This window comes from Melanaphis sacchari, unplaced genomic scaffold (assembly GCF_002803265.2).
Source record: "Melanaphis sacchari strain LSU unplaced genomic scaffold, SCAv2.0 Contig1582_pilon_pilon, whole genome shotgun sequence".
Classification (NCBI taxonomy): Eukaryota; Metazoa; Arthropoda; class Insecta; order Hemiptera; family Aphididae; genus Melanaphis; species Melanaphis sacchari.
Window position 1 is genome coordinate 1 of NW_020270706.1, and position 15,004 is coordinate 15,004.

At 40.8% G+C, this 15,004-nt stretch overlaps 1 protein-coding gene and 1 pseudogene across 1 annotated transcript; both read left to right on the forward strand.

Moving 5' to 3' along the window:
* Nucleotides 1-384: 384 nt before the first annotated feature.
* Nucleotides 385-2,412, forward strand: LOC112592109 (zinc finger BED domain-containing protein 1-like; the record flags this gene model as incomplete). The annotated part of the gene is made up of 4 exons (XM_025336098.1): nucleotides 385-642; nucleotides 1,102-1,297; nucleotides 1,361-1,532; nucleotides 1,617-2,412. Coding segments are annotated over 4 exons (1,422 nt in total), but the record flags the coding sequence as incomplete, so codon positions are not given.
* Nucleotides 2,413-9,739: 7,327 nt separating this feature from the next.
* Nucleotides 9,740-10,912, forward strand: LOC112592110 (annotated as a pseudogene).
* Nucleotides 10,913-15,004: the final 4,092 nt, after the last annotated feature.

Consider the following 15,004-nt stretch of genomic DNA (forward strand, 5'->3'; position numbering starts at 1 on the left):
ATGGACGCACTTTCGCGACGCCATGAAGACGTTCTTCAACATTCCGTCGGTGCTATTTAAATTGTGATGAAACCCATTTCCATTTATCGTATTGTAAATAAACAAATTTCCATTACTGGGTACAGAAAACCCTCAAGAAATTTATCAACGACTACTTCACAGCCATTATGTGACAATTTGTGTGCTGTTGCTGAATTTAGGTCCGTATTTTTTCGAAGGAAATGGGCAAAAGTTACAGTTAATGCGAATCGCTATTGTAACATGATTGAGACCTTCCTCCGATCAAACTAATCAGTTTACTAGGAACCACGAAGAAGTCTGGTTCCAACAAGATGGAACCACAGTTTCACGGCATTCACTAACCATTTTGAGAGATGTTTCCAGGATATCTACTGTCTTTACGAGGAGACATTACCTGGCCACCAAGGTCCCGATTTATCACCTTGTAATTTTTGGGGACATTTAAAGGCCCGTTTCAAACCTTTAGGATCACGGTCCCCAGAAGCGAAAGCTTTTATACAAACAGTTGGTATCACCGACCATCTGTTTCCAAGTGATCCAGTGAACACTGGATTTAACTTCGATCTTATATTTAAGATCTCCAAAGTTTTATCACGCGTTAAAACTTTCAAAGTTACTGATGTAACTTTTTCCACACTGGCTGAAATAGGATCAGTGTCCCAACTCGTGTTGACTAAGCCATTAATAATACAATTTGTTCTGTTAAATTGTTTACTTATTTGTAATTGCCTTTTAAAATATGGGAGGTCATTTTGCCGGACCTGTACCTCGACGTATGTTGACAGCAGCTTAAAAAAAAAACCCAGAAAACGGGTGTTAGCGATTTAAAAATTATTAAACCAGTACACAGTACTATTCTCTCTCGACAAATTAGAATGTACCAATATTTATCCTCGGAGGATTGTCCATTCAGGTCACTAAAGTATATTTATCTAATTAATGATAAAATAATTCTTTATATAACGCTATGTCCTACGTGAACGCGAAATCACGAAATCAAAAAAAAATATTGAATTAACAGAAATTGAAACCAATGAAATTAATAAGTCTTTAATTAAAATGATAGTTTTTGATTATCAGCCACTCTCGATAGTAGAGAACGCTGGATTCTTAGAGTATACTAAAAAGTTACAACCTCTATATTCTGTCCCCAGTAGAAAACAACTTACAACCAAATTATTACCACAAGAATATGATATTATACACTACAAATTAAAATCTATGCTTGAAACAATAACTGATTTATCTATCACTACCGATATGTGGACATCGGATTGTAATAAATCGTATATAACTGTGACTTGTCATTTTATATTTGAAAATCACTTATATTCACCAGTACTTGCTACTCGGGAAGTTTTTGATAGTCATACTGGTATAAATATAGCAACTACTCTGAAAAATATTTTTAATGAATGGGACATAGCAGATAAAATAGTAACTATAGTATCTGATAATGGGTCCAACATAAAAAATGCTATAAACGAACATCTGCTCAAATATCATCATCCGTGCGTAGCACATACATTGAATTTAAGTATTAATGAGGCAATAAATGGAAATTTAGATATTATTCAAATTTTGAAAAAATGTAGGACCATAGTAGGTCACTTTAAGCACAGCTCTCATGCTACTGGTAAACTTAGAGAATTTCAATTACAAATGAACCTACCAATATTAAAAGTGAAACAAGATGTTGTAACTCGATGGAATTCGAGTTTGATAATGATTGAAAGACTGATTGATATTAAAAATCCACTATCCGCTACCATGTCATCTCTTCCTCAAGCACCTAACTATTTAAATGCGTGTGAATGGGAAATAATATTAGATTGCATTCATATTTTAAAACCGTTTGAGATTATGACTGCTGAGTTATCGGGAGAAAATTACGTAACTATTTCTTCTATTATACCATTAATTAGAGGCTTACAACATATTTTAAAAAGTGTACAAATAAAAACTTCTATAGATGAAGCATTTAAAAATACATTAATAGATGTAGCCAATCGGCGATTGGGTCAATTAGAAAAGAATAAGATTGTTGCTAAAGCAACATTTTTGGATCCTAGATTTAAAAAAACTGCTTTTGGATTACTCGAAAATGCTAATAATGTACAAAAGTGGATATCAGACGAACTAACACCGATGATAATATGTGCAAACGATATTAATAATTTCGAAGTAAATAAAATTCAGTCTACAATAACAGTAACAGCATCAACTTCTGATACAAATGATTCAATTTGGGATCATTTTGATAATAAAGTTTCACAAGTTCAATCTTCTTCGAGTCCATCTACAACTTCAACTTTAATTATTCGCCAATATTTAAAAATGCCACTGTTGGATAGGAAAAAAAAATCCATTACATTTCTGGAAGCAGCATAAAAATACCTTTCCAGAGTTATATAAAATGCAACTGAAATATTTATGTATACCGGCTACATCAGTTCCTTCGGAACGAGTATTTTCAAAAACGGGGCAAATAACTAACGACCGTCGAAGCAGATTAACTTCTAAAAATCTAGATTATATAATTTTTTTAAATAGTAATTTAAATTTGTTTAAGTAATTACAATTGTTAAATTTATTTGTGACTATTATTATTTATGTCTAAAATAATTTGTCAGGTTAACGTTTAAATAAAAAAAATAAAAATGAGATTATGATTTATGTACATTTTTATTTCTATTGATAATTTTGACTATTACGAATACCGACTAATAACAAATTTATATTATTCCAAGTTATCATATTAATTGAACATTTTGCGTGATTATTTCGATTGATATCTCGATTATGAAAATATATCAATCACCTACTTTTCGAGTAATAACTAATATTACTAATAGCAATTGAAAATGTCGAGTGATTATTTCGAGTGATAACTCGATTATAATAATATATCGATTACTAATAACACGATTATAGAAATAATTCGATTATGCCCATCACTAGTCTCGGGTGAGGCCTTAAAACCTCCCACTGTCGGACTGCCTGGCTCCACCCATGTATCACCCACCAGTTGTCACAGTTCTCCTTATTACGCCGCCGCATGCGAACATTTAATTAGATATTCTTGATCGGCGTCTCCGTTCGGGTATACTTCGTCGCCGTGGTTAGAACACTTGATCTTCTACTGTCCGGGCAGACGTATGCCGACGAACGTACTTGTCAATAACTAAATTTATTTTTATGCCAGTGAGCACTGTTAGAGAGTCGAAAATCCTCAGAGCCCTAAGTGTTAAACTCATAACCTCAAGTTGTAAGTCTATTTAATATTAATATTATGTACCTGTCAGTAACTACGATTTTTATATTATAATGTAAACCTAATAATAATATATATAATTTGAATGTATATGTAAATCAAATAACTATTATGTTCAATAAAAATTATCTATTGTAATAAGAAACCAGCGTGTTGATTCTATTATACACTTCGTCGTTTTAATCAGTCAGTAAAAAGACAATTGGGTAGCCTTCGGAGTTTAAATTTATTACTAAACAAATAAAAATGATTATAAAATAAAATGATTTAGATTCGTTCCATGCGTAATATCAAAACAAATTTTTTTGTGACCATGACCTGTCAATTTACGCTCCTGATTTTCATCCATGAATACTAATGCAAAACCGCCTACGAACTTAAGTTACTTAAAAAATTTTACTTTTTTCATGATTTCGGGAAAAGTACCTGATGCATTAACATTATCCATCACTCCAATACACAATTAGAATTAAAATGGTTCGGTTGTTAAAAGCATGAACTATGATTTTAGTTCGTGGTTAAGAGACTATATAGTAATTTTTCTTATTAACACCGACGGATTTAATTTTTTATTTTACATAATTCTTTTTTCAACGTTAGTCTTTAATCTGTATGTTTTTAATCCATATTCTTAAATTATGAAAAAGCAGAGTGATACCTACACGTGCGTTTACTTGAAACATTTGTAAAGCCTTTTATTGCCATTCGGGTGAATTATACAATTTACAATATAGAAATATACGCACCAACGATGTTGTTATAATTTATCATACTTAATTGATATGTTGAAAAATTTTTGTAATCTCATCACTAAACGTAAATCTTCATTTTTAACTTATCATATTTCTCTTATCTCTTTATAAACAAAGTGGTAAAGCATATAAAATACTTTCAAAAATGTTTGCATTGCCTTCACGTAAATGCATTTTAGATTTATTAAAGAGGATTCTATTTAAAGCTAGTATAAACAAACGTGTTTTCGAATATCTCAAGACTGCTGTAAGGAAAATCAAACACAAACTTGACCGCTATTGCTCAGTGACTTTTGATGAAATATCACTTTCGGAGTCACTGCAGTATTTAGAACAATATGATAAAGTGATTGAGTTTAAAGATTTTGGTGGTCAAAATCGATCATCCGATTTTGCAGATAAAGCTTTGGTTTTTATGGTCAGAGGATCATGTAAAAAGTTCAAACAGTCAGTTGCATTTTATTTGACTAATGGTAACATGGACAGTACAAGCCTATCAATAATTATCAAAGAAGTCATTGAAGCAGTTCAATCGACAGGACTTAAAGTAGTATCTACCATTTGTGACCAAGCTCCTACAAATGTTACAGCAATTAACCAACTACTCAGCGAAAATTATTTAACAGAATATGAAGAAGGTAGAAGATTTGGTTTTGAAATTGGAACTCAAGAAATTATACCTCTCTATGATGTACCTCATTTGTTGAAAGGTCTAAGAAATAATTTAGTTTCAAAAGATCTTGGTTTTGTATATGATGATAAACAGATGATTAAATTATAGAAACATATCATTCAATTTTATGAACTAAACAAGAACCGAAGTACTGGAGGGGATCGTCTAACTCCTAAACTTACTGATAACCATATATAACCTTAAAAAATGAAAAAAATGAAAGTTTCATGTGCTGCTCATGTGTTTAGTCAAAGAGTTGGTGTCATTATGAAAAGGTTGCCTGTATTGTTGAATACATCAAAAGGTGGCCCTCAAGAGCTCCACCTCGACCTAGGAATCAAAAGACTCTTCACCTGGACCTTCGAAATCGCCGACGTAGCACGGCCAATTATCGGTGCTGATTTTCTACACTACTTCGGTCTGTTTATAGATATTCGCAACAATCGACTCGTCGACCTCTCACAAAACAATTTCGTCGAAGCAGTTTCCGTCACCGACACGCACGACACCACGTTGTGCACTATCGAGCAACCCACGCGATGGACAGCGTTACTGTTCGATTACCCCGAGGTCACGCGAGAATCGCCGGTCCGACCAAGTTCTTACACGACGTCGTACACGAACTTAACACGACCGGTCCACCGCTTTTTTCACGTCCACGCCGACTACCACTCGACCGTCATCGAATAGCACGCGCCGAGTTCGAATTCATGCAACAGAAAGGTATCTGTCCACCATTGTCGAGCGCATGGGCAAGCCCGTTGCTTCTAGTTTCCAAAAAAGACGGCACATTTCGACCATGTGGGGATTACCGTCGACTCAACGCGGTGACCATCGCCGACCGCTACCCTCTTCCGCACTTACACGACTTCACGGCCAATCTCGCCGTGTAATAATTACTTTTTAAAGAAAATATAAAATTTTGGCCTGTTGGTGATAAGCCCAGTACTTATTCTTTAATATCTGGAGTTCATCGAAATGAAGACATTGTGAAAGACAATTTAGATTTCCTTTACTTGAAAAGTAAAATAACCGAAAAAAAAATGTAAGTTATTAAAGAATCAAATTCAAATCAGTTAATTATATGTTGAATTAACACTTAACAGTATTATAATTTGGTATATTAGATATCTTAAGTGTAATGAAACCAAAATTACTAACTGTCAAGCAACTGGGTCAATCACAACAGAGCCTGGAGACAAAATTTTCTTTTAAAGATAACTTCATAGTCATCCCGTTAGGCAATCATGCATTGCAATGAAAGAGCTTAGAAAAATACTTGGTGAAGAATGTATTCAGCATACTGCTCGCTCCTATTCAACAAAAATATTGTACGCTGAAGCAATAGTAAGGTAATTATTTATTATACTATACTTATTTATATAGACGCGGTCCCGCGTAATATCCGTTTGAATTCAAACGGTCTTTAGCGGAAAACCGCGGAATGACTTCTGTATCCAACCACCAGCCAAAGCACGATAACCGGCGTCGAAACGTCTTGACCGCCGACACCGCGAAATTTACAAGTGCACCGTCGGAATATATGCGTAGCACAGAGGTAATCGAATCGGACGCCCTGGTCATGGCGGTGCAAACCGCCACCAAGGACACCGAAGTCGCGATTAAGAACCAGTTATCCCGCTACACCACACATCCGACGTCGAAAAGTGTTAACCGAACATGCCCCGACAAAATTCTAACCCCAGCGGTTGAGCTTAAATTTAGGTCAGGTTTCATAACAACACTACTCGACTCACAGGCACAAAAATCATATGTAAGTCCAAAAATTGCACACACATTTGGTACACCCAAACACGGACAACCCACCCATGTACGAATGGCGGACGGACACGCCACAACAAATGGTTCCGCCACATTCGAAGCCAGAATCGAAGACCTCACGGTCACTTTCATCGACATCCGTTCTGGAAAACTTATACTGTGACATGCTCCTAGGACACCACTTTCTTGTAAACAACGAAGTCACCTGGGACTACACAACCAGCACTATACACTTGGGCGTACACAGGAGAATAACGGCGTGCTAGAAAGGCCGGACTTACACTCCCCGCCCCACTCCAGTTATCGAAAATCTGATAATTCATGGTGACCCACACACACGCGCGCGCGAAAATCACCGAAGTAATTCGTAATTATCCGGACGTTTTCAGCGGTAAGGTAGGTCGCACCAGATTAATCTAACACGACATACTCCTGAAAAACCAAACACCAATAGCGCTCAAACCATATCCCTATCCACACGCGAAACAGGTCACAATCGACACCATGATACGCGATATGGATCAACAGGGACTCGTAAAACCAAGCACCTCCCCATGGGCGGCACCCGTCTTAGCAAAAAAGAAAGACAGCTCGCCCCAACTTTGCATAGATTATAGACGGCTCAATGATGTCACTGAGTCCGACGCTTACCCGATGCCGGACCTCAACACTTTGATACGTCAAATGCGAGGTGCAAAAATTTTCAGCATTTTGGACCTAAAGTCGGGATACGGGCAAGTACCACTTAACCAGAACGCTCGAAAATACACGTCATTTCGAACACGCCAGGGTCTATATCAATTTTGAGTCCTCCTTTTCGGCCTCAAGAACAGCTCCACGACCTTTGTACGGCTTATGAACGAAGTTTTGAGGGGGTACCGGATGAGTTCGTCCGCGTCTATCTAGACGACATAGTGATGTTCTCAAACACTACGGACGAACACCAATGTCACTCAGACAAAGTTTTGGAGAGACTACAAAGACACGGGCTAACATTCAACACCGAAAAATGCAATTTTGGATCAACCGAAATTTCTTTTCTCGGACACCTAGTTACCTCCGACAGGATAGACAAACAACCGGAGAAACTAGAATGTATTATGAGCTTCTCTCCACCAACAAAAATAAGGGACCTACAGAAATTCCTGGGCGTCTGAAACTGGTACAGCCAGTTTGTTGACAACTATGCGGATACCATAGCACCCTTAACGAATAGGCTCAAAAAAGGAACTAAGTGATCGTGGACCGAAACCTAACAGGCGGCATTTATGAAAAAAAAACACACACTGTACGATTCGCCGAGACTGTCGACACCAGATTACGGAAAACCGTTCTGCCTACAGACTGATGCTAGCGAGATAGGAGCAGGTGCCGTTCTTTTCCAACGGTGTGACAGACCGGAGGAAAGACGGATAATCGCCTACGCGAGCATAAAGTTTAGTGAAACGGAGACTAGGTACGCCGCGGTCGAACGCGAGTGCCTCGCGATAATCTGGGCAACCGACAAGTTTAGACCATACTTAGAAGCCCGCCACTTTGAACTATTCACGGACAACTCGGCCCTCACATGGCTCCACCGAGCCAAAAACACAAATTCCAAGTTAATCAGGTGGGCACTACAACTAGCTAACTTGAACTTCAAAACCACACACGTGCCCGGTGTACAGAACGAGGCACCAGACATGCTGTCCCGCAACCCAGCCCCCGGGCCCCCCGTAGACGAGGACTACCTCGAGGACCGACTAGTAGGAGTACCCACCACACCACTCACCAACACTACTAGTACGCCTGCCGACAATCTGTTCGCCACTACGGACCCGGACAATAAAAACAGCGGACCAACTACTATTACACACGCTATGATCGCGTCATGGCAGGCCAATGACCCCACCACGCGTGACATAACGGACAACCCGGCGCGCAATAACGAAAATACCGCGGAAAAAAATAACAGATATGTTTTTACCGGCGTTTTTGCGAATAAAATTGCGCGAACACACTCCCATCATCATCCCACAAGACAAAGCACAGAATGTCATCTGGACATACCACGATCACATTATCGCTAACCACCCGAGCTGGAAAGAAACCTACAGGGCGATACAGCAACGGTACTACGGATGGGTCAAAAAAATGACTATAGTCAAGTCGTGTCACATATGCGCGTGTACCAAACCATTGAACGCGCGCGCAGACGACCCAATGACAGCTAGATACTCCCATACCACTGAGGAGTAATCAGCATAAACTTCATGGGCTCCTACCCACGCACGAGTAGGGGAAAATAATATTTACTGGTCGCCACGGACGCCTAGCGAAACCACAGTCAAGGGTGATCAGCGTGGCGATACACCTTAGGGTGTTTTCGCGTCCGCTAAACACAGAGCCGCCAGCGTGGCGTCGGGGTCTTCGGATTCCGCCACGTCCGCTACTGGTCTCTCCCCTAATTTCTGAAAGGCGAGTGAGGTCTCGCGTCTTCGAGAAATCATGGGGTATTGGCATCATATGATTAACTCTAGGCTCGGGCGGGAGTAGGATATAAAAGACAGTTCAGAACCACCGTATTCAAATAAATAACTATTTAGAAATTTGTATGACCTGATCGTGTCGCCAGGATGTCGCAGACTTTTAATAGCCACTATATCGAAATACTAATAGCTTGCACCTGAATACTTAGATCTTTATGATAGACATTTCCTTTCTATACAGTCGCCATTAGGATTGACGACATTTAAATACTAATAGCTTACACCTTTTCTCAATTACACGTCAATCAGATAAATTAATATTTAACAATAGGATATATTTCAGGCCATTTGACCACTATGACGCCTTGCAAATATTACCCTACAAATAAACATTTGTAGGTACTAATAGCTTGCAGCTGCGCACATAAAACCGTCAATTGTGAATAACACACATTAGTTATCATTGAAAAACTCTGCCGCCGTATATTGACAATAAGATATATTTAATATGAGAAATCAATCTAAAATTCCTATTAGCATTAAAACCTATATACTTAACAAAAATTGTATAGACGTCATTAATGTTGTCTTAATCACCCAAGTCGCCAGGATGTAGCGAACTCTTAATAGCCAATAACACTAGCGCTAGGAATGATATTCACTTCATACTGTGGATCAAATTCATTAGTAGCTGAACATCCATTCTAGCGACAAGACGTTTATATTTCAGTGATTTAAAAGTGTTTTTATTTCAAAAATAATTTTAAACATGGCTGGTTCAATCGTAAACATGCAAGCAGTTTACAAGAAGAATACGTTCACTTATGTGCCTCCAGCACCGCCCGCGGATCTCATCGACTGCAGTAATTTTACACTCGACTTCAACAGTTGTAAGTTTTTGAATGTAGGACTTGATCCTACGGACGAATTCAACACCGTAATACAAATAATCACACCATCGCGGTTTATTAATATGCCAGCCGACTTTCTAAGACGTATATTTTCCCTGATGAGGAATATATTGTCGTTTATTTTGGATCAACCGCAAAAATATAAGCGAAATTTATTTCTGGAAACCGAAATTATTTCGCTGTCTAGTATGGTGTATCAAGGGGAAAATATGCTTGTCATTGAATCAAAAACATAAGCCGGATATCGAGTATTGCTAAATAGGTCAGATTTAATGAAACTACAATATTTAGAATGGTATGTTGTCAAAACAGTCGTTCGAATATCAACCATCATACGTCCACTCGTCTTAAAACAGTTTGAGATTATTGGTAATTATTTGGACCAGGAATTCACTAAAGTTGATTCACCACCAAAAACACCCGAAGAAATGATCGTTTTTATTAAAAATTTAAGTGATTATAAAATTATTGGATCTAAACCTAAACACGACATGAATTTCATCAGTCAACTAAAAATGTTGGCAACAAGGCAATTAGCTGATCAATGGGCACAGCGGTGGAGCGGGGAAAACTCGCCAGAGGTAAGTCTTTAAAACTTATTCACTAGTGAAAATATTTAATGTATTTTATTATTTTATAGTTATTCACCGAATCTGAAATGAGGCTCATTTCACCCTTGTCGCCACCAAAATACTCGGATATATCGCCAATGCACGAAGACGCTTCGCAGGTACAGGTAATTTACGATTTATAAATGTAAATAGTTTAAATATTAATTTTTATAATTTTTTTAGGTGGCTGACGAGGATCGTGGTATAGACGATCTGATAATCAATCCTACACAAGCGACATGGACACCAACCAAGTCATTGGTAATACTCACATTTAATTTTTAAAATATATATATTAACAAATTATTATTTGTTTAGCATATAGATGATACCGATGGACTAGCACCATCCTCACAGACGGGCATAGTCAAACGTCGTAGGCGTAATTTGGACAATGATGCACAGTACCCTCCATGGTAGGGCTGGGTAGAATCCCTTATTATGTCAGAGGGGCGCAGTGACATAATGGACTTTATAAATCGTCCTCCACTCGTGGGAACAAATATGGAAACAAAAAAAAGGATTAACAATGAGATAAATGATACGGAAAAGGAAAATAAAGGACAGTTGGGAGAAAGTATGGAAGAGTCGTTTGTTGGAGTTAATGAGGAGGAAACTCCTACTAACTGCAACAAGAGATTCAGGGATGACGAGGGTGAGGGCATTGAGCGCTTCATCTACGGTGCGGGGTCTATAGTGGACACCGCTGAATTGCGGGATTACACCTGCAATTTGGGACGCCATGGGAGGGAGCTATCTGATGAGCTTCTCCGTCTCGTTATGACGATGAGGCTGGAGAAGTCAACGATAACGAAAGCCAGGGAAGAGGGCTTCCTGAGGACTCGTGCTAAGATTATGGATGTTGTAGACGAACTTGTCTACGCGCAAATGATGTTGCAGGGGAGGCTTCTGGAGGCACGACACCTTAGGCGATCCGAGTTGGTAAAGGGAGCAACTCTAGTAGAAGGAGTCGATGAGAGGAGTGGGCCTACGGAGATGTCATCATCACCGATGGACACTCTAATTAGAGAGAACTTTGAAAAAATTGTAACCGGCGTTCATGCCGAGGTATTAAAGGAAAGGAAAGAGTCGAGAGCAGCGTTGAAGAGGAAAAAGAAGAGTGACAGGAAATCGAAAAGGAGGAAGGAAAAGAGTGTGGAGAAGAGAGAGGGTGAGATGGGACCTAAGGCGTCGACCTCGAAAGAGATCCCTGTCAAGGCACCAACTGGAAAGGCTTCGGTTCAAAAGGTTGTTGCGAAACAGCCCAAGAATAAGAGCCTGGTACAGACGGTGCTGAAAACAGAAGGGCGAATACGGGAGGAAAACCCGGTAAGACCCCGCCTTGATAAGTCGAATGGACCTAAGAAAAAGAAATGGACGACGGTGTTGAGAAAACCAAAGAAAGTGAAAAGGGTTGTTCCCAAAAATGTCAGAATACTCCTTGAGGAAACTAAGAAGATCAGGGAGAAGGGCTGCGGGGCGTTCATCGTCAACTTGCCGCGGAAAGGAGAGGCTGGATCGGAGAAACCGAAAGTTATCCCTGAGGCAACTGAGGCGGAGCTGATAAAGACTCTCTGGGAGGCGGTGAGGACAGGGGTACACAACCCGAAGTTTAAGAGAGTAAAGAAGGTTGGGGCGGAGAAACTATATGTCGAGCCGGAGAATGAGGAGAGTCAAAAGCTACTCCAAAACGCTTCGCTCGACTTACGTCGGGCGGGCGAGAGAAATCCTCGAGTAAAAATATTCGGGGTAGGGATTGAAGTCAAAGATAATGAAATAGCTATACAGCTGGAGAAGCAGAACGATAGTTCTGTGAATTTGGCTGTGGGCTGGAGTAAAAATCTGGAGCTAATTCCTAGGAGTAATAGAGTTACGAGTAGAGGTCAAGATGTGGAGTTTGAGGTCACGCCCGAGGTTGCTGGCGAGATTGTGGGACAGGTGTTGTTCGTTGGGCTGTCCCATTGTCGTGTGGGCCCCAATGTGAAAGTGTTGCGGTGCCACAAGTGCCAGCGATACGGACACATTGGTGTGTCGTGCAAGGCTTCGGCGGTGGTCTGCGGGCGATGTGCTGGATCGCATCACGCTGCGTGCTGCACTGCTCGACCGGCTGCGATACGGTGTGCTTGTTGCGCCGCTAGTGGTTGGGAGAGTGGTCATGTCTCGGGTGACACCTCAAAGTGTCGTACGTGAGATGGGCAGTGTAAGGATAGGGCAGGTAAACCTGGGACGGGGGAAACTGGCAACAGATGACCTGCTGTCCGAGGTAGGAAGAAGGGGTCTGGATGTTGTGTTAATTCAGGAGCCGTATGTAACCGGAGCTGGGACGTTTGCCAATCTTGGCAAATCACCACTGCGGTTAATAACCGGTTCCTCACCGGATGAGAAACCAGCGGCTGCGGTATTGGTTGTGAACCCAAAATTGAGGGTAACACTAATGACGCAGTTTAGGGGGACTCATCTGGTGATAGTGGAGATACGAAGTGGGGATCAGAGCTTCTATGTGGGCAGTGCGTACTTCCAGTTCTCGGAGCCGACCGAAATCCATGTCGAAAGACTGGAAGAAGTCGTCCGGCGATTGGAGGGTGCGGACTGGTTCATTGGGGGTGATGTCAACGCTAGGTCTACACTTTGGAATGACACACATACAGACGTGGAAGGGGAGAAGGTAGAGGACATGATTATGTCGGGAAATATGATCTGCTGTAACGCGGGGACGACACCTACATTTCACTCGGGGATGGGATCGGAAATAATTGATCTGACGATTGCGTCGGTGAGTGCTGCCGTGAATGTCCACGACTGGAGGGTGGTGTTGAATGCGGTTACTAGCGATCATCGACTGATCACGTTCTGCTACGATGTCAATGAGGACGGAAAGAAGGAAGAATGGGAACGTAAAAGGTTCAATGTCCGGAAAGCCGACTGGAATGTTTTTCGCCAAAGGCTCGCTGAAAGACTGTTTGACGGTCAATCACGCTGGCTAGAGGGGGATATACATTCTAGAGCAGATTACCTAACTTCGGCCTTGACCGAAGCATGTAAGAAGTCGATGCCGATGACAAGGCCTCATGGACTCAAGATGCCGACGTGGTTCACGGAGGAACTTGAGACCCAGAGGCGTACTGTCAAGCGGATAAGACGGAAACTGTGTAAGTCTCGAGCTGAAGGAAGCGAGGAAAGGACAGGCCGCATGGAAGAGATCTACAGGAGAGAGAGAAATAAGTACACAGCCACAGCAGGGAGGAGAAAAGAACAGACGAGAACCTGGAGAAAATTTACTACCGAGGGTAATGAGAGACTATGGGGGTCCGCCTATCGGTGGTGTAAAGAAGGAGCAAACACCGACTCACGAGGTGTGCTTGCAACCCTCCGAAAGGAGGGAGGTGGGTGCACGGTGGGCCTGGTCGAAACTCTAGACTTACTGCTCAACACCTTAATTCCCCCGGACACGATCAACGGTGAAACCGAGGAGCACAAACGACTTCGTGAGGAGACGGGTGTGCAACTGGGGGACACTTAAGAAACGGCCTGGAGTGGAGAAAGTGAGAGCAACCACTGTGAGGAATTTTCTCAGGAGGTGAGAAGCGCGATATGGCGCATGGGACGGGACAAAGCCCCTGCGGAGGATGGTCTAACAGCCAGAATCCTTAGAGTGGCGTTCCCAGTGATGGAGGAAATACTGACCACTCTTTTCAACGAGTGTTGGAGAAGGGCCCGTTTTCCGAAAGGGTGGAAGTATGCAGTGGTGGTACCACTATTGAAAAATCGTGACAAGGATAGATCTGACCCAAAGTCATATCGCTCGATCAGCCTACTTCCGGTGCTGTCAAAGGCACTGGAGTATCTGATATGCATGAGACTGAGGGAAAAGATTGGTCCGAGTATTGTTATATACTCTTTTGGTTAAGGCCAAAAGGTATATGTATGTTGTAAAAGAGTTCGTTCACTTACGGGTTGTATTCAAAACACTACACAAAATCTGTTTAACTTTAAGAAAATTATTTTATTAATAATTTTATTATAAGAATATCTTAACAACACAGTATTATGCGAATCAGCTACTTATTCACGACTAACTCTTGCTTATTCTACGTTCTTGTTTTGGCGACGCAGTCGCTTGCAAAAAAAAATACACATATTGCTTACACTACTATATTATTGTATAATATGCTTTTATGCTTACTAATCTAAAGTGTGTATGCAAGGGTTCCTAACAGTATGAACGATAATCAATATGACTTCAGAGCGTACAGATCAACAACCGATGCGATATTGAGAATGAGGGAATGGACCGAAAGTCGGGCAGAGAAGTACGTTCTCGGAGTGTTCTTGGACATTTCTGGGGCATTCGACAATGCCTGGTGGCCGGCAATATTGCATCACTTAAAAAGGTTGGGAGCCACGGAGAGATTGTGTGAGATGACACGGGATTACCTAGGGGGTAGATACGCCAGTATCACTGTGCCGACGAGGAGAAGCCAGGTTAGGCTGTCCAAGGGTTGTCCTCAAGGA